We start from the raw sequence: 23,769 nt of genomic DNA, 5'->3' as shown, positions 1-23,769 counted from the left end.
AAATATTACAACAACAGTATTGAAAGGTTACAGAATGTAAGTATCGAAATACAAGTGCAGAAGTAAGGAAATTTCTTTAGTAGAAATTCTCCCGTTACTCAAACTATTTAGTAGTCTAGAACGATAAGATTTTCCACGCTATAAGAACTAGAAAAGGTTTTGAAAGATGTTGAAAGTATGGGATAAGATCTTTACAGGGATCAGGAACTTACTGGATATGAAAAGGTTATAGAAAGGTTTGAGATGTGAGATCTCTTATTCCTTCGAAGAAGGCTTGGAGAGAAACTGGAGAGGTTTTGAGCTCTGAGAGAAAGGATGTGAAGAGGTTCTGAGAGGATGTGAGAGCCTGCCTCTTCAAGTGAGTGAGGTCTGGTTTTATAAGCAAATAAAGTTCCTGTAGAAATAGTTCACGGGTGATACTGTAGTAAATAGTAATAAGTGCACAGTGTTACAGTGAACAGTGACCGAACATAATTATGAAAATTCTGATAAAAAAAAAGATTGATAGACTCATTTCGTCCTAGAAATGATGAAAATGGTTGGAGTCTCTTGGCGTAATGATGGAAATGGCTGAAGACTTTCGGCGCCTGATTTTATGGTTTGGACAAATCTTCCACCATTTCGTCTTCTCCTTCTTGGTCTGCTACATCTCCCCATGGGATCCTTGGAAGGATTCCGTAGCAATCATCTTCATTGGAGTTCCCACTATGATGAGAGTAGGAAGATTCAGAGTCTTCGATTTCAGAAAGAGCTTGCTTCAACATCCCTGCTAATTGTTGGTGTGATTGGGCTGAAGCTAACTTAGAAAGGACAAAACCTTTGTCATGTAGAAAAGGGGTGATTTCCCCAGGAGGGGGAGGGTGACTAGAAACATGCTATCTGGCAATGAGCCATTTATTGACACTCTCAAGAGATGTTCTATCAAAAAACTTGAAACCATCCCACCATTTGACTTTGAATCTTCTTATCAGAATAGGGATGTTTGTTCTTCCTTGTGATTTTATAAAATCAAAAGTCCATCCATGAACCCAAGATATGCCAAAAGCATGGAAAAAGATCATGATACTATTGTAGATTTGTTCATGGGAGAATGGATTGAATTTTTTGAGGAAGAGTTCATAACTGGGTTGAACTCTGGGATGAATAATTTCTTCGATGGGTCCAAAATGATCCCACCATTTGAGGAACCAGTAAGGGAGTCCTTTGATTTCAAAGTTCTCAAAGTAGAAAAGCCAAGTATGGGAATTATTAGGGTTCTGTCTCCAAAATACATTCCACCATGCTTGTCTATAATCAAAATAGGAAAAGGATGTCCTGTATGGAATGGATTCAGACATTTTGATATTAAATTTTCTCATGGCCAGAGGACTAGGTTTCCATTCTCGAGGGTGAATGACCTTGTGTAGAATGGTCTTGGAGTAATTTATATGTCCTTTGTCTGAGAAATACTTAAAAGTGATAGATTCTGTTTCTATCAAAATTCTTTCATAGAAATCAACAGTTTTATAAATATCATGAGGGGTGTAAAAGAATTTTTCTGAAAACATATTTTTTTTGCAAAAACACAAGGGTTTTCATCATAAAATCCATTTTCAATGTTGCAAATTGTTTCAAAACCAATTTTAGGAAAAAATTTTGATTTGGGTTCAAGAGGTGTTGTCTGGGTAGACTGGATAACCACCTCACTAGAAATTCTTTTTCCCATTTGCTTTTAGGTAGCAATGGGAGAAGGGTCAGGACTTACCATTGCCGCTGATGATGCTGATGGTTGAGTCTGACTATTGAATGCTTTTTGGAGAAGCTGTAAAGCTTCTTCATGAGAAATTTTAGTAATATCAAAAGGAGGTCTTAGAGACAACTCAGGGTTCGGTTTGGCCTGAGTAGAAATGGTGGTGGTATTCAAAGATGGCTGGGTGGTTGCTTGTAACCACGTCTTTATGTTGGTTAAGCCAGGCTTTTTCTCCGAAGATTCGGCGGGTTCTTTGCCTTTTCTTCTGGTAGGCTTGTCAGGTGGTTTGGGAGGCATTTTCCCTGTAAAAATTCTCGTGTTAAAAAATCTGGGAGAGAATTTGAAGAACCATTTATGAATTCTATATCAAAATCAAAAACAGATAAGATGGCTTGCCACCTGGCGAAGATTTGTTTAGAAGCAATATTTTGAACATCTTTCTGCAAAACATCTTTTGCAGACTTACAATCAATTCGTAATAAGAATTTTTGATTCAAAAGATCTCCTTGAAACTTAGAAATAGAAAGTACAATAGCAAGAATTTCTTTCTTAATGGTAGAGTAATTCTTTTGGCAATCATTCCAGTGTTTGGAGACAAACTGAACGATTTGTTCTTTGTTGTCTTTGGATTGCTTAAGAATTCCTCCGTATCCAATATCAGAAGCATCAGTTTCAACAATTTTAAAAGCAAAAGAATCTGCAAAATGTAAACAAGGAATTTCCTTGACAGTCCGTTTGATCTGTTTTACAATATCAGTATGGACCTGAGTCCATGGAGGAGGATCCTTTTTGAGCCTCTGATGGAGTGGTTTGCAAATTATATTGATGCGAGGAAAGAATTCAATAATGTAATTCAAACTTCCTAGAAATCTTTGCAATTGATTTTTGTCTCTGATTTCATTGGGAAATTTCTCAGAAAATATTATTGATCTTTCAATAGGTATGATAGTACCTTGATGAATGTAATGTCCTAAAAAACGAATTTTTGTTTTGAAAAGAGATATTTTAGTAGGTGAAACTACTAAACCATTTTTCTTTGAAATATTGATAAAATGATTGATGTGCTTAAAATGTTTCTTTATGGATGTAGAAAATATTAGAACATCATCAATATAAACAATAATATAATCAGAACAATGATTAAAAATATCATTCATTATCCTTTGAAATTCAGATGGGGCATTTTTCAACCCAAAAGGCATGACATTCCATTCATATTGGCCAAAAGGAACAGTAAAGGCTGTCTTGCACCTGTCTTTTTCACTAATTTGAATTTGCCAGAAGCCTGATTTCATATCAAATTTAGAAAAGATCTTTGCATCACAAAGCCTATTTAACAAATCTTTTTTATTAGGAATTGGATATCTTATCCATTTCAAGGCAGTATTCAAAGTTTTGTAATTTATTACCAATCTCGGGACTCCTCTTTCTAGTTCAGCATTTTTGTTGACATAGAAAGCAGAGCAACTCCAAGGGGATTGGCTTTTCCTAATAAGCTTCTTCTCAAGAAGTTCCTGTATTTCTTTTTGGCAGAAATTTAGAACTTCGTGATTCATTTGAGAAGGTCTAGCCTTAGTAGGAATATCCTTTTCTGAAAATCCTGGTTCATAAGGTAAATCAACTATGTGACATTTACGAGACCAGAAGGCATTGGGAATATTAGAACATATGGAATCTTTGATTTGATTTTCAAGATTGGAAATCCTTTTCTGAAGACTGGTTTCAGAAAGATTTTTGTCAATTCTTTTGTATTCAAGGTCTTCTTTAAGAAACTGAAGATGACTTTCTTTGTCTTGGATTATGCAATTAATCTCAGAAATGGAATGTTCTTGAAGAGTATTCAAATTTCTGGTTTGGGGTTTTGAAATGAAATTAAAGCAAATTCTTTTGCCTAAGGTTTCAGTTTCAATTCCTTTTTCAGAAACTTTAAAAGGCTGGAGTAAATTGATAAAAGGCGATCCCAAAATAACATTTTGTTTGATATTTTTAACAAGGAGAAAGGGAGTTTTGAAAGATATTTGGTCTTTCACAATCTCGGCTTCAGGAATTTTATAATTAATAACCAGCTTATCACCGGATGCTGATTTGAGAGATTGGAAAGTTTTTTCAAAATATTTAGTTGGTATAAGACCTTCTTTTATACAATTGAGGTCTGCACCAGTATCAAAAAGGGCTGTTGTTTCCAAAACAATCTCATTTTGGATTCTTATGGAAATGTTGATAATCCATTTTCTGGTAGTTATTTCAGAAGCATTAAAAGGAAGTTTGTATCATAAGAAGAAGTGAGTTGAGGAACATCTTTTTCTTCAAAATCTTCTTCCTTTTGTTTCTTTTTAAAATTTTTCATTTTAATATCCAAAATGTCTTTTTGCATAATTATCTGAGCAGCTTTGAGGTTTTGGATTTCCTCCTTTTGTTTATTGATTTCTTGGGTTAGATCACTTATAGAAATGGGTTTGAATTTAGTTTTCTTGGTTTTGTCAAGAATGGTAGAAATATTATAAGGATTGCTAGTTTGAAAAGTAGGTTTAGAAGCTAATTTGGGGTTTTGGAAATTATTCAAATATTTTATTTTTGTTTCAGGATCAGTGATCTGATCAATTGTTTGCAAAAGAATTTCTTCTTCTTTTGTCAAAACATTTATTTCAAAGCTGGTGGCTTCTTCATCTTCACTTTCTGAAGTTGATGATGAAGAGGTTTCCAAATCACAAATTTGTAATCATTTTTCAAAACTAGATTCGTCAGAAGAACTACTAACAGTTTCAATCATTAATTGATTAAGTTGATTAATAGTTTCTTCATCTAAATCTAACTCATTAACCTTTTTGCTGAGTTTGCAGAAACGAGAAGTGTGGCCTTTTTTGCCGCAGTTATAGCAAGTAATGTTTTTAAAATCTCTTTTAGGTTTTTTGGTTTTATCAAAACTATCATTTTCTTTTCTTTTAGAAAATTTCTTTTCAGAATACTTTTTATCAAATTTCTTTTTATAAGGTTTCTTATAAAATTTCTTTCGATCCTTTTGTTTAGAAGGACATTTTCCTGAATATTTGGATTTTTTAAAAGATTCAAAAGATGGATCATATTGGGCACAAAAATCTCCTAATCCTTTTTTAGAAAGCTTTTGTTCTTTCTTGATTTGTTTTTGGAGACGAATATTAGTGCACAACTGTGTTCCTATTTTATAAACATAAGAGGTTAGTTCTCCATAAGAAAGATGGTCATATGGAATTTGATTTTCATATTCTTTTATTATCTTACTACGAACTTGTTCTCCTATGAGTTTTGGTAAACCAGTAAGAAATTTTTCTTTCCAAAAAAACTGATTGTAGTCTGTTCTTTGGAAAACTCTTTGCAAAAATATTTCTTTGTATTCTCGGAATTCTCCTAAAGATCTACATTTCATATTGGATAAAAGATCTTGGTTTTTATCAAGAATATGAGAAGAATCTCCTAGAAAATGTTGGGATATAGAAAATATTAAAGTATTAACAGCATCTTGGATGGGCTGATCATCTTCATCAAGAATATTTTGACCAAAAGGGTCGAGTTTATAGGCGTTTAGAATCTGGGACCTTTGCTCATCATTCAGATAGTTATCCCACCATCCTTTAAGCTGTCCTGTAAAACCGGCTATTAAAAGATATGCAACAGAGTGGTCGGAAGTATCCGGAATGGTTTTATAAGTGTTGGCGAGCATAACCATTTGGGTTAAAATATTAATGAGGTTTTGCTCAGAGACACCATCAATGTTCCATTCATAAATAGCATCAGAAGAATATTTATTTTGAACTTTTGAAAATGCTTCTTCCGTAAGGATATCTGGAGGAGTAGCACGAGAGTAATATAACTTTTGGGGATCCTTCCAAGTAATACGATTTATTTCAGGAAGGGATTCAGTATCGGATTTATCTAAAAGATTGATTTGATTGGAGGTTTTAATGCGGTCTGGAGTGTCTTTGACACTCAGATTTTGTATTAAAGGAGTATCCAAAATTATAGGATTTTTAGGAATCAAAACTGTTTTTCCTTTGAGGAGTTTCCTCCTGTCTTCTAATGCTTTAGCAAAATCAAGACTAGGATTTTTTGGAATTTCAAAATTTTTAAAAAGAGGTGATTTTAAGTCCTTTTTTAGAGCTGTTATAGAAGAGGATGGAAAACTATTTTAAGTGAGATTTTCAATACGATCAAGTTATTTTCCTATGGTATGAAGATGTTGATTTGAAAAATTATTTTGCTCAACAATCTTCTTAATACCAATGACGTCTATTTCAGAGGCTGTTTTAAAAGGAGAAGCTATTATCTCATTTTCTCTATGTTCAATTTTAATTTTTCTAAGTGGAGGATGATTAGACTCGATGACCTGGCCATCGTCTAATTTCCATTTATAAAATTGATCTAAAACAAAAATTTGTTTTTCTTTTAGAAATTCATTTTCAAACCAGCCAAAGAAGAATGTTTGGATTTCATGTTGGTACATGTAATCGTAATATTCCTTTTTGATTTTAAGAGCTTGGTTTCGAAAATTCTCGAAGAACCAATCTCTGATTTGTTTATTTTCAAAAAAATTAAATTCCTTATTTAAAAGTACTTTATCAGGTTCAAAAACTAATTCCAAAACATTGATTTCAGGGTCTTCCATTTCGGAAGGAGTTGGATCCGGGAAATCAGGAGTATGTTGGTAAACTGGTCTGGAAATTCCTGACCTGTTATCTATACCACTAATGTTTGGAAGAGGAGGAGCACTAGCAGATACTTCTTCAGGATTATTCAAAGGAATATTGAAAGGAATAGTATCTACTGACCTTCGAGAAGAAGTGGAATGCCAAGAAGGAATTGATCTAATGTCGCAAGACCTTCTAGGAATATCTATAGATCTTCTGGAAAATTGAATAGTTACTCTTCCTTCAGGGTGTTGAATGATATTGGTAGGATCAGAATTTTTTATGATTGGCTGGGGTATTCGGTTTTCTAATTCCCATTGATCAGGAAGGGTTATTTGATTCCAAGGAATGGTCCTAGGAATGGTAACATTTGCTTTAGAAATGTCTGTTTGCAGGAGAAGGGTTTCTCTATTAGAATTTAATTTAAAAGCTTTGCTATCGAAGGCAGAATTCATTACTTTGTAATAAACTCTGTATATAAGGGCTATGGGAATAGAACCTTGAGCTATGGAATAATTATGGGTTTTTATTTGGAGAGTGAGAGATTTTAAAATATTTCTGTCTTTGAGAGAGACAGTAAGGCCAGGATGACTATCAAAATGAATTGGTCCGCTGCAAAGACTGGTCTCGACAGCACCAAGAATAGATTCTTCATATTTTAAAAGTCTAGCATCTCTCAAAACAAGGAGTAAGGAAGTATCTAATCCTTCTTTGGTAAGGGGCTTTGCACCGACCTGTACCAAACCTATGTGCATGTAATTCCATTTCTGGGAATGCTTCTTTACAGAATCCTTATTTAAAAGTTGTATAGAAGCAAAAGAATTAGAAAGTGGTACATCTCTTTCTTCAGTAACAATGACATAATCATTATTTCCAAAGAGTTTAAATTTTGAATGTTCATAAATTCTATCCAGTTTGACTTTTGGAATAAATCAATTTTCAATAGATTTATTGAAATCTTCTATATTAATTTCTTCTCTATTTATTGGTCCTTGATCTGAGGACATTTGTGATAAAGAACTAGAAGAAGACTCAGATCTCCTTAATAAGTTCATTTCAAAAGACTACCCCACTGGGCTTTACTGCCTGGAACATATCCAGAAATCACACGAAAAGATCTCCACGAAGAAAATCGTCTTTACTTTACTGAGAATGAAATATATATATATATTTGGTTCAGAACCTAAAATGAGGCCAATCTTTAATGATTTTGATTGCCGGAAAAGGGTTAACTGGAGTTCCTGTCGCTTGTCTTATCAATTAATGCCACTCTGGTCACAAATTGTAATTTGGCAGAAGATGGTTATGGTCATATTTCGGTTTTCAATAAGTTGGTCCTGCTTTAATCTCACGTGGGCGATATAGAGATATTACACGGTAATGCACAATCTCCAGATGCAAAATTTTGTAAGACTGAAATGCTTCCAGCGTCTTTTTCTTGTCACTAGTATACCACAGCAAAGCCAAAGAGGCACCCAATAATTACAAGGGAAACAACCTGAGCATCTTCTTTTACGTGTAATGAATGTAAGTACAACATCGCTTCAGTTTCTACTGAGATCACTGAATCTCAGCTCAAAACAATGCGCGACTCACAAGGCCACTAAGATAATGATCGGGAAGAACCAAAAGAGACAGGACACAAGTAGATCACGTCACACCCGCCTGAACTAAAAACTAGCAAATTTTGTCTCTTGATTCTTCCTTTCAACTTTACGCGCAAGGACGAGAAGCTGTGGCGGCAGCAATGGCAACAATCATCGTGGACCTGGGTATATACTAATATACTTCATCCGAGATGTATCCCCTTATTCCTGGGGGCGATAGCGGTGGGATGGCTGATGCATGAGAAGCAGCAGCATTGGCTTCAACATCCAAGATCTTCCTTGCAGTTGAGTGGTGTTCCTTGCTTCTTCCAGCCTTTCTCGATGGGAGGGATTCCGAGGCAACTGCTCTAGATGAATTACCGCCACCAATCATAGATAAGAACTTGTCTCTTGATAGAATTGATGGGGCGGATGCGATGACAGAGCTGAAGACACCGGACTCCCTCAGGCCTTGTATAATAGCCTGATGTAAAAGAGATTGCACCAAATGGATTCAATTGAGAGAAAAAAGAATTTATGAGGAGAAAAAAGACTGTCAATTTGGACTCCAAAAGTAGAAAGCACGCTTTTTTCCCCCAAAAGTGGGGTAAGGGTTCAGAGATGCATCTATGCAACTACACCATCTAGTATATGATCCACCTACTAGAAATTAGTTGTAAGAGCACTTAAATGTGTCCAGCATTACAAAATCCAAACTCACTCTATCTTCCCATACCCATGTCCAAGAAAAAGGTGAAATCTTAACAAAGTATAATTAGAGATGAGGGCAGAAAGCCTTGTCGATAGTACAATTCAGTAGAGAAAGTACTAGAAATGATGCTTACCATGGGAGCATATATACGAGTTAGAACGCCTTTCCTTAGGAGTTTCATTTTTACGTCTTTGTCACCCCAGACAACATGTTCACGATACCTAAACCAAAAGAAAAGCAAAAATCACATAATTTGCCAAAAAGAGCCACTTTATGTGAGCCAATACCATTGAGCTGACTGATTCTCATCATACCAAAGATGAAGCATCATTAAAAGAAACGAGACAAGAAAATAACTGTATAGCATCCAGGTGTTACCAGTTTAGCATTTCATCCTCAGTAACTGTTGAAGCGATTATGAATGCCTGCAACATTTACATTTGCTTCATTTAATCAAAAGGAAATTCACAAACAGATGATTATAGCATAAACATGGACTCCACAGCTCAACCACTGGATAATTTTTCATAAAACATGCAAATTAGGATGAGAAATAAAGACTTGTGACTGCATTGGACTCCCAGATGTTTCCAAGTTATCGAGAGCACTTTTTACCGAGCATCATCAAAAGACAAGACAGGTGATTTTCCATTCTTCAGAAAAGTTCATACCTTGCTGAAAATCCCACATCACTTGTGTGTGTATATATACACACACAAAATTTCCAGTACTTTCTCTACTGAATTGATGTGTGTGTACAAGCCTTGACACTTAGGCAAGACATAGCTCATCATAATGGAAGCTTATACGTTGCTCCACAGGTCCAATTTAAATCAAAATCAATGTAATGGCCTCCTACAACTTGCGGTCTCCCCAAAAGTAGATAAGAGCCAGTTACATCTAAATGCAGCTCAGTTTATCTAGCAACCACCTCTCCCTTCCTCAAAGCCACCCGCAATCCACTCCTCAACCCAACAAAAGAAGAAGAGGGAAAGAAATGTCTATATGGGAAAACATACATGTAGAGAGAGAGAGAGAGAGAGAGAGAGAGAGAGAGAGAGAGAGAGAGAGAGAGAGAGAGAGAGAGAGAGAGATCACTCACTGATCTGTCAAATTCTAACATGAAGCATCTTTTAACATCTTCCTTTGTGGGCTTGCAGCCGCACCTATCACGCCTAGACGTCAAATCTGAGAACTTGGCGTATGTGTAATGTAGAACAGCAGCCTCTTCCAACTTGACCTCACTAACAGCCAAAGCACATGACATAGTTGAAATCTACCCGAACTGATACCAAGACTTTATGCTAAAGATTTATGGAAAAATAGATAAATAACATGAATAAAACCAGCAAACTTCCTTCATATAAAAATGGACTCTAGTAATATTAGCCTATTGATACTCAAAGAGAGGGATTTGCAAATAAAGCACCCAAACAACTGTACTAACATCTAGAAGGAAATAAAAAAAGCGAGATGCATTATTTGCGGCCTATGAAGTAGACTGCTAATCAAAAGCCTAACATTCACAGATAAGAGCGTCATACTTGGGGGTTTTCATGTAATTGTGCCATCTGTGTGCTCCATTAGGTCGGAGATGATCCTGAATTCGGGCAGCTGATTTCCCATTTCCATAAGTCAGGAAGTAGTTTGGATTACCACGAGTCGATTCTTTGTACATTCCAAAGTAAGTATCTTTCGGAAGATGGTCATAATTCTTCTTGAACATTGAGACCTGCTTAGCAGAGTTCATATACAAATCAAAAGAAGTGCATATCTTTCCCGAACATCCAGAATTAGCTGGAAATATGCTTTAAATTCTCCGTCTAATGAGCAATGACAAACCAGAACAATTATGACTGTGAAGTCAAACACTCATGTCTTCATGAAAAAAGAGGGCATAATGTTTGAAACTAGATAACGTAAACTAATGAAGACATCATAGATTTGACGGTAATGAACGAGCAGCATTCTGACTGACAGCAGTCGTAAAATTATAATGCCGCTGTCTAAAAAGACAGAAGAGTAGGAATTTAGGCACGGCAATGGCCTAACTTCGTATAACTGCAAAGTTGAAAACTCGTGTCTTCATGGGAAAAAAAGGGAATAATTTGAAACTATACAGCGTAAACTAATGAAGACAAAAATTATAGATTTGACAGCAATAAACAAGTTTAGCAGCATTCTGACTAACAGCAGTCATAAAATTATAATGCCACAGTCAAAAAAGACAGAAGAGTAGGAATTTAGGCACAACAATGGCCTAAACTTTGTTTCGGTGAACACTGACTTTCAAGATACAAAATGAAGCCAACATCAAAAACTTTTGAGTGTGATAGAAGCATTTACCTCACTGAAAGGATCTTTGATGTCGTCACGCTCTACACTGCTCTCCTAAAAGACAATCAGAGGAAATATCAATTATATTATGTGCCAGAGCTGATCAAAGGCAGCAAAGAGAAAGGTGAAACTTTAAAATCTCTGTCTTTCATTATCTCACAACACAAATGAAAATCAAAGTCCACATGGAAATACCAACCACCTTCAGGAGAAGGCTATGAATAAGTTTGTAATAAAATAATAAAATGAACTAAAAGAAGCACCTACAAGACCATAAACCCTTCACTTACGTAGTTAGGAAATACAACCATGTCCACATTATCAGGAACATCCATCAGTAATTGCCTCAGAGAATATTCTCGTGCACCAGCAGGGTGCATCAGCTCGTCTGTATCAAGATGAATTATCCAGTCCAATCCAGCATCCTGACATTATACAAGTAGAGTCAGATTTGGTTCTTGTGATAAAATTTATGCAACACAGTGAGTGTAAATCAATACCCTTGCCATGACGATGGCCATCTCCATATTGAGAGATTGCTTCACAAATAGCTCGTAATTGCATGGTTTGTAAAAGAAACTTGATAGCCAAGTCTCGTTCCAGATTCGACTGATGGATCCAAAGAAAAATAAGAACATAAAAGACGATTAGCTTTAGAAAGGTAATTAAGAAAATAATTACTGTACATAAACTTTCAACTTCTGAGGGCTGCCCATGTCATGTACATAGACCACAGAAAATACGTTAATTTCGTAGTCAACGTATCTCAATTGAAAAGCCAATTGCACTACACCAAACCAAAATATGATCAAAGTATGCTATAACGAAAAAGAAATAACAACAGAGGAAGGTCGTTTATCTGCCAATAATCATATCAGTCAGCCAGTTAGAGCGGTGTGACATAATCCAACATTTAAATGGCAAATTTCACCTTTTAGCTTGCTGCTCCTCTAGCTCTCGTGTTCTGTATATCACTTTTACACCCTGCAAAAGCGGCAATTAATAAATGTTCAAGTAGACTTGCCAAACCAAAAACTGAAAAAATAGAACCATAACAAGTCCAGGATTCTGTCAAGATTTCCTTCACCCCATGGTACAACTGAATGTTGGGTTTTATTTATGTTGTAATAAAACAACACTTTTGCCCCTGAGATCATATCTTTCTATAAGCACACTTTTCAATGCTTCATGTGAATCTTAAAATCCAAATGATATAGATCCTGAAGAAAAGGGGAAGAGAGCAAAAAGCCAACCAAATTAAAGTAAGTGTTTACTTACTGGAATAGATTCGAGAACTTTGGATATGCTAGGAGATGCAGCCTTCCCTTCAACAAATAAAAAGAAGGTTGTGACTCCAATAACCTTATGGTAAAACATCCATGGCAGAATCTGATCCAAACCAGCTGAGGTGCTTGTTGTTACGCATATCTACACAGTAAAAAGAGAATCTGAGAAGGTTGTCATATGCAAGTTGAAAACCCAAAAGAGCCACCATATCTACTGATGACAGCACATTGTCCGTATATCTGCAATCATTTAACAGAGAATGGACTCTACCACACGATCAAACAAAATGATAGAAATACTTGCACCAACTCTTATCCTCCCCTGATTGACTCTCCGCCACATTTAAACCGGCCAGAATATTCACAACCTGAAGATCAGTAACCAGCACATTTCCCTCTCAGTTCTCTGTGTTCCCTTACAACGTCTACCAATCACCCTGACTACTTAATGTCACCGACAGTTTTGGTACACATGCAGCGCATAAAGTCCAAAAGGTGTGCACACGCAGAAAAATATGGGCGAATTGAGCCGATGAAAGTTTCTATCTTTCATTTTCATGAGGCTCTTCTGGAAACTGTTCAGATTTTATTTTTATTTTTTTCTGATGAGGGCTCGAAATCAACTATATATGACAAGTTCGTCGATAAATATATATTTTTTTCCTTTCATTTTAGTTCTGTACATAGAAAAAAGAGTATCACTACCAATTATCATCAGATGCACCCTATGACCCTAGATCAGACGTATAATTTGAAACCTATCGATCAGTGATGTCAAGAAACTCTTACAGCAATGAGACCAATAACTAGGACTGGGAGTCCCCAATACTCATTCAGGCAACCAAAGCCAACCACCCCAAGATCGACATCACCGAACGTCCAGACTGCCAAATACAACTAACGTACTCGACCAAAGAAAAAGCACACGCACGCACAGGCAAAAACAGAACCCAGATCGGGATCAACATAACCAACGGGAAGCCAAAAAAAAAAAAAAATCAAACTTTCGCCTTCACACTGGAACGAAAATCTTGAAAATGTCCAATCCGAGCTCGATTCGCCCTCGAAATTTAAAAACTGAACCTCCGGAGCACAATCAACGCCAAGATCCACGCAATTACACGAAACGAGGCGGGAAAAGAAGAAAAAAAAAAACGAACCTTTGGCTTCAAACTGGATCCGATATCGAACTTCCAATCCCGGTAGTACGGGAAGGAAGGAGAGGCGCTGCGAGCGAGATGGGCGCAATCGGATGGAGACGAGGAGGAAGGGGAAGAGTGGCGGGAGACGGAGGAGAGAGGGGAGGCGTTGTCCATGCCGGGGAAGAGGTGGCTGGATCCGGGAGGGGCCCACCGGGTGGTGGGGTCGGTGACGCCGCCGCGCCATTGGAGGGCGAAGGCCAGGAGGGCGAGGGAGAGCGGGAGGAGGGTCAGCAGGAGGAGGAGCTTCGCGGCGAAGGACGGCGACGCCACCGCCGACGACGACGACGACGACGAGGAGTTGGAGTAGTAGGACGGTGCATTTGGCCGGAGGGAAGTGTGGAGGTGGCTCGGCATGGCGGACGCAGAGAGCGAGCGACCGAGCTAGAGAGAGAGAGAGAAAGAGAAGACTCTGTTTTTTTTTTCTTCTTTTTATTTATTTGAGCGGCACAAATGATTTGGTTTGGTTGGGAAATTTATATGAGCTAATCAAGTTTATTCTTTTTTTTAATATTTTTAGTTCTCTCCAACTTGTTAGTAGTTTGCATGTCTATTATGTATATTGGAAATATAGCAAAAATAGGGCACGAACGATAATCATTCTCTTACCTGCCCTCTTTCTGATTATCTATTTCTACTCCATGAACGAGTTTTCTTATCAAAAAGTAGATTGATAATAATATAAAATTTCAGTTCCTGAAATAGAAATCCATTTGATAGGTTATTCTTAAATTTATGTTCGGTCAGTCGATGGCGGCAAGCGGAGGCAGATGGCCGGTGGCGGGCGGGCGGGCAGCGGGTGATGGTTGTGGGCGGCAAGGGCAAGCAATAAAGAGAGTTGTTATTTCTTAAAAGTAAAAAAAATATATACTTTTCATTTCTGTTCCAAATATTTTCGGGGCTAAAATTTTATCTCGGAAATAAAAAAAAATGAAATTGCATTGCCAAACGAATTTCTATTCGAAATTTATTTTTGAAAAAAAAAATAGAGAAACAAAAGGTGATTTGTCTTATTTTAGGAAAGAAACCTTAAGATTGTTGAGAATGCGGAAGATTTAATTTCAAACTAGTAAAAGCCCACAGCTTTGCATGTGAGGAAAAAATAAACATTTAAAAGATTACATAAAATCATCTTTGTACATAATGTTAAAGTTATTAATAAGTGGGAAAATTATTGACATAATATAAAGAGGTTATTCGCTTGTATCTATTATATAGACAAAAGGAGAGAAGCATTTTAATGCTCGACTCATTTTGCAAGATTTTTATAAGATAAAGCAGGTTCAATGTTCAGAACTAAAATACATTAGGAAATAATCGATTTTGACATCTGTCTAGTGATAGGGTACTTATAAATAACCAATTGATGGTATTTTGAGGAAAATGAAAAAATTATGATTCTTAAAGTAGGAGGTTCTCTACAATGTAAGCAACAGTATAAAAAAACAAATTTGAGAGATTTTACGTAATTATATATTATTGAGGGAATTTTGAGTTTTCATTTTATCTGTTATATCGTTATTTCTTATGATGTTGGGTCTGCTTCGTAAAATATAGAGACACAAAATTTACTTTCAAATATATTATCTATGTAAAATGATTATTTAAGGATAAAAATGAAAAGGGATTACTAAATTGTTCTCAATAAAAAAGATAAAACTAATGATACTTGAAAAAAATAGGAATTTCCTAATGCCTTAAAAGGTCAAATTTACTCTCAAATATCTAATCCATACAAATTGATTATTTAAGAATAGAAGGAAACGGGATTAATAATAGATTCTCAAAAAACACGAACATGTTCCCTTTACGAATTAACATAAACAGATTGATTAATTCGTTGACAAAAATTGAAATTGCAAAATTTCCAAAATCATAATAATCACATAACAATCCCTAATTTCCATTACTCCCATTTTTCCGTTGTTTTTTCGTTGTATTTCCTTTCGATAAATACTTAAATTACACGTTACTTTTACATGGTGAAGCATATTTCAGAAGTTAGTATTCTCATTCTCCTTTCTTTTGACTAGCTCTTTAGAGCATAAAGCCCGTGTGCAAATAAAAATTACAAAACAAACTCTTCAATAAGTTACTCCGAAAGACTTAATCTTATATATAATTGTCCGACCAAAAACAAAATCTTATTTATATAATTGGAAAAGTGAATGTAGGCTCACTTTTCAATCTTATTAAAATTATCCCGAACAAAATAATAAAAAAGGCATATTGGCACATATTCCTTTCATCATCTAACATAATAATATAATTACCCATTTTCTTCTTTGGATAATCATCTCACCTCACGCACGTAACGTGCTTCAGACACAATTTTAATTTAAAAAAGTAAAATTTGACTTTTCCGCAAAAGCGAAAGAGGTTGCTGTTAAATTTCAAAAAGCAAGCGAGATTTGAGGAACCACATTTTTTATTATCATAATTTATCTTAATTGGTGATCCGATCTATTGCTTAATAATAAAAACTAAAAATGCATCTCAAGGAGTTGTGAGGGTTCGTATAGGATTTATGTGAGAGTTGAAAAAAGTTAAAATCCCGAGGTGCATTTATTTCGCAAAGAATGATTGTTCCATAAAACACATTTTCCTAAAAATTATCACTTGTGTTGCTTATAAAAATGAATGAATGAAAAATATTATCATATTCCACAAAAATATTTAGATATGAATTGATGTCGATAATGAAAACATTTTTCATTAACTAGTTATTTCATGTGTATAAGCAATAATTTGTATGAAAAATATTTTCCAAATTATTCATTGTCGGCAAAACAAACGGAGCCCTAATTTGATTTTTTTTTTGCTTTTTGCATAGTACGGATAACTACATATATTTTTGATAATCAAATATGCATCTTTTTAAAATTTTACTTGGTCAACATATATTCTTGGTAACTAGACATTTGTACATTAAATTTTATATGGTCAAGCAATTTCAAATAGGAATTCTATATTTCCAAGAAGGATTATACCTATTGGTGATCGGTTCCTGATCCGGTCCGGTCCCATTTAAGAATCGGGAACCGAGGATCAGACCGCCTGATCCTCGGATAGTTCGGTCCCCGAGCAATCAAATAGAATTAATTGATTTACAAATATTTCCCAAGGAACGTAGCCATTGCTTTTTAAAAAAAAAATCATTGATAATGTCACTTATAGCTTTATCACCAAGATGATGACGCTCGGCTTCATGAAGCGCCGAGCAAACAGAAGCACCTTTTGAGCGGTGAAAGTAACTTTCAAGGGTAAATACAAGGACTACGTAAGATCATAAGAGCCCCATTCAGTGAACAATTGGCCATATCCGAGGCATCATAAGAACTGATACTTGCCATATCCGATGTGGGAAGCTATTAGTTATCGGCTTTTTGCTTTTTTTAATTTCTTGGCCTTTTGTCTTTATCTCGTGTGAATCGAAGAGAAGCTAAAGCAAAGCAAAGGAAGAAAGGCATCCGGCCCTTAAAGATGTTGGCATGTAAGAACAAAGAAGAGATGCAATGCTCGACGACTCTCGGAAAAAGAACAAGACCCACAACATGATCAAATCTAAAAAGAAAGAAACGACGAGATGTCGAGAGGCGTGATAGGCAGAGCTCTTCCAAGTCGTCTCACCAAGCTATATAAGAGTTGGGATAGGCGGAGCTCAAGGGAGAGGTATCAGGGAAAGAGAGGAGAGAGTAAAGCGGGACACGTGAGAAGAGAAGGGAAAGAAATTTACGTGATAAATAAAATAAATATAAAAAAAATTATCAGCTCGATCCAGACGGTCTGATTCTACTTGAGAACTAGGAATCGGATCGAAAATTACCGATTTCAATTTTATGGAAGCGGGAATCGGACAGGGACAGATGTTTCTGGGAGCCACTCAGAACAGGCTGATCCGGACGATTCATTCGGTCAGTCCGTGATGCGCATCTCCAATTATACCTTAGCTAAAAGATAAATATCAATCTTAATATCAATATAATATAAGAACACAAGAATTTCTAGGAATAAGCTGCTCTCTCTCTCTCTCTCTCCTTCTCTCTCCCCCCAAAATCCCCTCTTTCCTCTGGAATACTGCCAAGCCCTAGCTTCGTGGTTCCGTCTCTCTTCCTCTCGCTTTCCCTCCCTCCATAGTCGGTCGATGCTCCGACGCGGCGAGCCAGTGAAGGGCCAAAGAGAGGGTTCCGCCGTTAAATGCTCCCTCTCCTCCCCTCCTCCTCCTCCTCCTCCTCCTCCCTCCGCTTCGTCCCCAATTTCATGTCTACCATCGGCTCCTTCTATGCCCCCTCCCTTTCTCCTCCTGGGCTCGCACAACGACTCCTGATCCCCCGTTCCTTTCGCATACGATTCGGGCATTGCCGGAAGTGCTGGGGTGACCTGAAATCGCTCGGCCTGTATAGGGGCGTCTGCGCGCCGGAGACATGAGCAATTCCAAGGTGCGTTTCCCCGTGACATCGCGAGTTTGATTGATGGGTAGTTTCGATACTGGGTGTGAGTTGATCGCGATCGCGATCGCGGGATTTGGGGCTTTTCTGAGTTTTTCTGGTCTGGGGAGTTCGATTTTGTTCCTTGTTTGTGAGTTTTTTTTTTTTTGGAAAATTCGTGTCTTTTGTTGCTGCTTGTCGGTCCAAGTCGTTGTCTATCTTTCGGTCAATTTCGAGTGGGGTCGATGACGGATGAAGATGCGTGGCTTTTGAGGTTGTGGTGTACGGTTTACCTCATTTAACATGAGTTCTGAGCTGTATATTGGTGATTAAACTCAATTAATGTGAGGACCCCGGATATCTATGCAGTCTTTTTGCTCTAGGCTAGTTGCTTGGTGATCTTATTACGTTATCGGATTCCCGTGGGTAGTAATTTCATTTTCTTGCTTTGTCCCCGTATCGATAGGAGGCATTATTTCGATGCATAATGTATTTTGGTCTTTGAGATGCTTCCTTTCGACAGAGTCTGTTTTGTGGAAAGAACCAGGAAAGGCTTATGCTTTCATGATATTGGGAAAATATGTCACTATCTTGAAAAATCATTAATTTCTGCTTTAATAGTGTGTATATCCACGTGATCCTATCACAAAGATCACACACACACACACGCACATAAGAACTTTGTAGGTATAATTTTCTTTGTGAACTTTGTAGTTCACTTATTTTAATCTGGACATGACGTTTTCTTCTTTTCATAATGTTGAAGCAGGTAGTTCTCTTTGGTTCATTCACTGAAGACGAGACTAAGTCATTGCTGCTAAGTCAGTCTCCCAAGAGTGCTGAAAAGGCTGCTGATAAGATTGAACTACGAAGAGGCTCATTTCCCATTGTTGATAATGACGATCAATCCCCCAGATATGTGGATTCTTCAAAGGGGTCGATAACTTTTGGAAGCTTAGAACCTTTAAAGAAACATGCAGAATCAGATGTAGCAAAGGCAAAGAGCCATGCGCTGATAGCTTCGGATATTCCGAAAGAAAATGGAAACTTCAATCACATCCATGTTTCTTCAAGTAGTAATGGGTTGAAAGAAATAGAAGTAGATAGTATCAGTTCAACACCCATAAGTGGATCCCTAAATGGAGACAGTCCCTCTAATCACTCTCAAAAGTCAATGTTTCATATCCTTGATGACGGAGAAGCCAAAGACGGCGACCTGAATTGTGGGATTGGGGATTTGCCACAGATGGTGTCTAAGGGGGTAATTTTAAAGGAATCAAATGGGTCTGTCCCATGTTTGAAGGACATACTTCCACGAGGCTTAATTAATTCTGGTAACTTATGTTTTCTTAATGCGACTCTACAAGCTCTTCTCTCCTGTGCTCCTTTTGTGCAACTCTTGCATGACCTTAAGCAGCGAGACATCCCAAAGGTTTGTTGCACTCATCTTACTTGTTTACATTTATTGGAGCTGTTGCAGAGCATTAACATGATGATGATTTCATACCTCAATTTTTATTAACTTCTCATTGCTTCAATTCACCTGACTGTGCTGTCCTTGCCCTTGGTTTAACCAGGTTAGTTATCCCACTTTAGTTGCATTCACTGAGTTCATCTCTGAATTCGAGATGCCTGCTGCCTCAAGCTCAAACAGAAAGGACCTCAATTCTCTGGAGAGTGGAAGGCCGTTTAACCCTGCTATGTTTGGAGCCGTGCTGAAGAATTTTACTCCGGATGTGCCAAATAGCATGTCAGCAAGGCCGAGGTTTGTATGTTTTTTAATTATTTGTTTAACTTTTTTTTAGCAAAACTGATCGGTTTTAAGCCTGTAACTATTGCTTGGCATTCATGTTGCCGCGAGCTCTGTCAGTTGCTGTCTTCAATGTACATATCTGAACACTGTGCTTGAAACACAGGTAAAGGAATTCGTTCAATGAAGATGCATTAATCTCGGTGCTAGTGCTTTTTAGATGACTGAATTGGATATGTTAATGCCCTAAGATTTTCTTACTTTGTAAGATCTTCCTTGTCATGAGTGGCTTATGTTGGTTGGCCCACTTGTTTCTGCAAGACTTCAACAGCATGTTTAAGCAATCAAAGTGTTTGAAATTTCCTTTTAATCGTATTGATGGATTGCTGAATGCCATGGCTAATTTAGCAAAGGAAAGCATGAGCTTGGACATCCTGATGACGCAAGACAATGGCAGCTATTATCTTGCTGAAAATGGAATGAAATACTTTTGTTATAATAAATCCATTTCTAATTTTTTCTAGCATTGCGTCAGTGATGTAAAAAAAATCTCTAAGTTGATTTCTATTGTTATTGTTGCTGTAGGCAAGAAGATGCGCAGGAATTTCTAAGCTTCATCATGGATCAAATGCATGGTGAATTACTTAAGCTTGGTGGGAATTCTTTGTTACTCGACGGGGGAAAATCATCTTTAGTTTCTTCTGTGGAAGATGATGAATGGGAGACGGTTGGCCCAAAGAACAAATCGGCAGTGACTAGAACACAAAGTTTTGTCCCGTCAGAACTAAGTGATATATTTGGTGGACAACTGAGAAGTGTGGTGAAGGCAAGAGGTACTATAGTTATAAGATGATAAAGTTACTGATGTTACTGGTTTAAAGTACTTAGGTGCTTTCTCTAGGTCCTCGTATATTCATTGAATGCATCGGTTACTGCTTTCTACCAGAGTAGTGCTGTAAGAGATTTGATTTTTTGTTCAGAAAAAAAGAAACTTGATTTTGTTCTTTAATTTTATTCCATTCCATAACTGTTGAACTGTGGTCTTGTTAGGCATTTTAGCCTTCTATCTGCTTGGCCGAGCTGAGTTTGAATTTAAAGGTGTTGGCAATATTTAAACTATGGATGGAAGAGCTGCTTCTACATACTGAATTTGTAATCTAGTGGATCATTATTTTGTCTTGGGCAATAAAGCACTCTCAAAGTGATAATTTGTGGATCTCCGTGTCTCTGGTTCAGGGAATAAAGCTTCTGCAACTGTTCAACCCTTTCTCTTGCTACATCTAGATATTTACCCAGAGGCTGTTCATACTATTGAGGATGCGCTTCGATTGTTCTCTGCACCAGAAACCCTCGAGGGATATAAACCATCAGCAAGCGGAAAGGTAGTCTGTACCGACAATTCATTACGTATTACTGTTTTAATTTTTGTTGTGGAACATGATATTTTGATGGACTGAACTTTTTATGGTCATTAGATGTTGAAACCATATTGCTTTGGTTATGCATGTTTCTTGTGATGTATATGTAACTCTTTAATATCGCGTCATGTTAACATTATTGCGTCTCTGCTTTCTGTTCCTTTCTGCATATTGTTTTCTCCTTAATGACATTACAAATTTTCAGACTGGAGTACGAGTATGATCGTCTCGCTATTTCTTGTACTGTCTGTAGGGTAGTGACAATTATTAGTTATCATTGGTATAGCAGTCCTTGCAAACTAATCAGCTATTAGGTAGCATTCCTGAAATTTTACTTTGATGAAATAAATTCAGTGACCTTCAAATGTCATAGGATATGCGTCTAAATATTTTAATCAATACCATCATTTTGCAGGCCAGTGTGGTGGCTGCAAGGAAAGCAATCAAAATTCAAAAACTTTCCAATGTATTGATTCTGCACCTGATGCGGTTTGGGTATGGAAGCCAAGGGAGCACCAAGTTGCATAAAGCAGTGTATTTTCCTCTTGAATTGGTTTTGGGTCGTGAGCTGCTTGTATCTTCATCTACAGAGGTGATGCTTTTCTCCAATAATTGCATGTCTTAACCATTTATTCTGCAATATGTCATGTGCTGCATTCTTGTCTACTTTTGAGGTTTTGAATTGGTAAATTATGGTCCCTATTCTGTGTTGGCATCATCTGGTTGTCATAAAGCGTTAGAGTGCCCTTAGAAAATGCCTTCTGATGGCTGCGCAACTCAAAACTATATCTGTTCTTGCAATCATTGTTGCGATCTATTTTCCTGTCTCCTGCTTGCATGTTTTTTCCTGATTCCTGACTACATGTTTTGTCGTCACTGTTTTTCCAGAATTTTTATTTAGGTGCATAGATGTATATATGAGATATAGCTGCTGTATGTCTTGCAAATCAACTTAAGGACCTGACTGCTAGAAGTTGCTTTTTTTAGTTGGGGTTATTATGATCTATATCAAGTGAAATTGTTGTGCTTTGCCTCTACAGGGCCGCAAATACAAGCTCGTTGCTACGGTAACCCACCATGGCAGGGAACCCACAAAGGGTCACTATACTACTGATGCTCTGCACGCTAATGGCCAGTGGTTGCGGTTTGATGATGCATCTGTGACTGTTATTGGGACAAATAAGGTATTGCACGACCAGGCATATGTCCTCTTCTACAAGCGAGTATAAATGTGGAGAATGTTTATGGATGTCTGCACCTTTGTGAAAAGAAAGAGGCCTGCTGATTCGAGTAACTTATCAGTTGATAACAAAGTTATTACTATGTATCACTGGCCAAAAGCCAGATGCCATGCTTGTGTATCGTTGTCCATTTATGTTGGGAAACTTGAGGTACTTGTTGGCCTCCCTTTTCTGATGGTCTTTAGGGTAAGGTTGTAAATTTTTTTGGGGGGGTTTGACATATTGTTAATGAATTGATCGTGGACGAAATTTCTGCTACTTGAGAGTAAATTAATACTCAATTTTGATATGGTTAAATTTTCCCTTTTCATAAAAGTGGTGTTGTGGATAAATGAGATAGGATGAATTTTTTGTGCTTGAAAGGTTGTTAACAGACTATATTGAGTCCTCGAGGTTGGATGATAATTGAGGTTGAGGACTGTTTGATAGTGTCAATTTTAGCCTTCTAGGCACTCACCAGTACGATTCGATGTTGGGTTTGAACTCAGTGAAATGTGTTTCGGTTCGGTGTTGGGTATATGACCTGAACTGAACCGAAACCTTTACAATACCCGTTTGTTTACCTGTTACCTGAACGTTAAGAAGACCCAGCCCAAAAAGACCTGAAAATTTTGGGTCGGTTTGGGTTGGTTCGGGCAATTTTGGCACACCTGTTCTAGGCATCAGTTTTCTCATTCGTTGGAATTTTAACGGAAGCCCACTTCTTCAATTTTGTTATCTGGTATCTATTTCTTTCTTTTAACATTTTCAAGTAATCAGTAAGATTGCACTGAAACCTTAATTTTGCTTTCATATATGCCCTTAAATTGGAGTAAAACTGAGCATAGAGCCATTTCACTCTTGTTGTTCTCCTTGCCACTTGCGTTGTGATCGAGATATGCATTGCACACTGCATTATGTGAATCGAATTTCTTGTAGAGCCAATGCCGGCTGATCTAAGTGGAGGTCAAGGGCGCGAATGGTAACCATTCTGCTTCATAAATCAAATTCTTGCTGGAAATTGATTTTCGGAATTCTTGCCAGAAATTGATTTTTGGAGGAGAAATCTGTTTGATAAAACATGACTAATTCTGCTCCAGAAATCTATTTTATTTTGTTGATTTTTTTTGCACGTAAAAAAATTTAAATTTCACTTAAAGTGGGTGGTCACAGGTATTCTAAGTCATTCTGTGAAGTTTTAAAATTTTTATTTTTTTATTTTTTGGGGCACCTCAAAAAAAATAAATTTCACTCAAAGTTGGGTGCCCAAAGGTATTCTAAGCCATTTTGTGAAGTTTTGAAATTTTTGATTTTTTGATTTTTTTGGGCACCTCAAAAAAATTAAATTTCACTCAAAGTGAGTGCCCAAAGGTATTCTAAGTCATTCTGTGAAATTTTGAAATTTTTGATTTTTTTATATTTTTTGAAAAAAATTTACCAAATT

The 23,769-nt window shown here is 36.9% G+C and overlaps 2 protein-coding genes across 2 annotated transcripts; one reads left to right on the top strand and one right to left on the bottom strand.

The window, feature by feature from the left end:
• Nucleotides 1-7,784: 7,784 nt before the first annotated feature.
• On the bottom strand, nucleotides 7,785-13,953 carry LOC115684876 (glycosyltransferase-like KOBITO 1). The gene is made up of 11 exons (XM_030609812.2): nucleotides 13,472-13,953; nucleotides 12,304-12,453; nucleotides 11,957-12,009; nucleotides 11,526-11,634; nucleotides 11,316-11,450; nucleotides 11,035-11,079; nucleotides 10,233-10,420; nucleotides 9,791-9,932; nucleotides 9,067-9,113; nucleotides 8,822-8,909; nucleotides 7,785-8,460 (listed from the first exon to the last, which is right to left on the bottom strand). The coding sequence occupies exons 1-11, from the start codon at nucleotides 13,865-13,867 to the stop codon at nucleotides 8,170-8,172; spliced, it is 1,644 nt and encodes a 547-aa protein (XP_030465672.1). The 5' UTR covers nucleotides 13,868-13,953; the 3' UTR covers nucleotides 7,785-8,169.
• A 3,588-nt stretch (nucleotides 13,954-17,541) lies between these two features.
• On the top strand, nucleotides 17,542-22,653 carry LOC115684870 (ubiquitin carboxyl-terminal hydrolase 24). The gene is made up of 7 exons (XM_030609806.2): nucleotides 17,542-17,949; nucleotides 18,707-19,369; nucleotides 19,515-19,702; nucleotides 20,273-20,520; nucleotides 20,924-21,069; nucleotides 21,521-21,697; nucleotides 22,146-22,653. Exons 1-7 carry the CDS (start codon nucleotides 17,935-17,937, stop codon nucleotides 22,332-22,334), a joined length of 1,626 nt encoding a protein of 541 aa, XP_030465666.1. The 5' UTR covers nucleotides 17,542-17,934; the 3' UTR covers nucleotides 22,335-22,653.
• Nucleotides 22,654-23,769: the final 1,116 nt, after the last annotated feature.

Source organism: Syzygium oleosum, unplaced genomic scaffold (assembly GCF_021117445.2).
Source record: "Syzygium oleosum isolate NSW1041296 unplaced genomic scaffold, Sole_v2.1 Sole_v2.02, whole genome shotgun sequence".
In the NCBI taxonomy this organism is placed as follows: domain Eukaryota; kingdom Viridiplantae; phylum Streptophyta; class Magnoliopsida; order Myrtales; family Myrtaceae; genus Syzygium; species Syzygium oleosum.
Note: the sequence above shows the minus strand (reverse complement) of the source record. Positions and strands in the feature narration are given on the sequence as shown.

Coding starts and splice junctions, on each gene's coding strand:
- LOC115684876 (XM_030609812.2), bottom strand. CDS start 13,867: ATGCCGAGCCACCTCCACACTTCCCTCCGGCCAAATGCACCGTCCTAC. Junction 11,451..11,525: donor TGGCCATCGTCATGGCAAGG/GTATTGATTTAC, acceptor GTATAATGTCAG/GATGCTGGATTGGACTGGAT. Junction 8,910..9,066: donor GAGGATGAAATGCTAAACTG/GTAACACCTGGA, acceptor CTTTTGGTTTAG/GTATCGTGAACATGTTGTCT.
- LOC115684870 (XM_030609806.2), top strand. Junction 19,370..19,514: donor AGCAGCGAGACATCCCAAAG/GTTTGTTGCACT, acceptor TGGTTTAACCAG/GTTAGTTATCCCACTTTAGT. Junction 19,703..20,272: donor AGCATGTCAGCAAGGCCGAG/GTTTGTATGTTT, acceptor TTGTTGCTGTAG/GCAAGAAGATGCGCAGGAAT.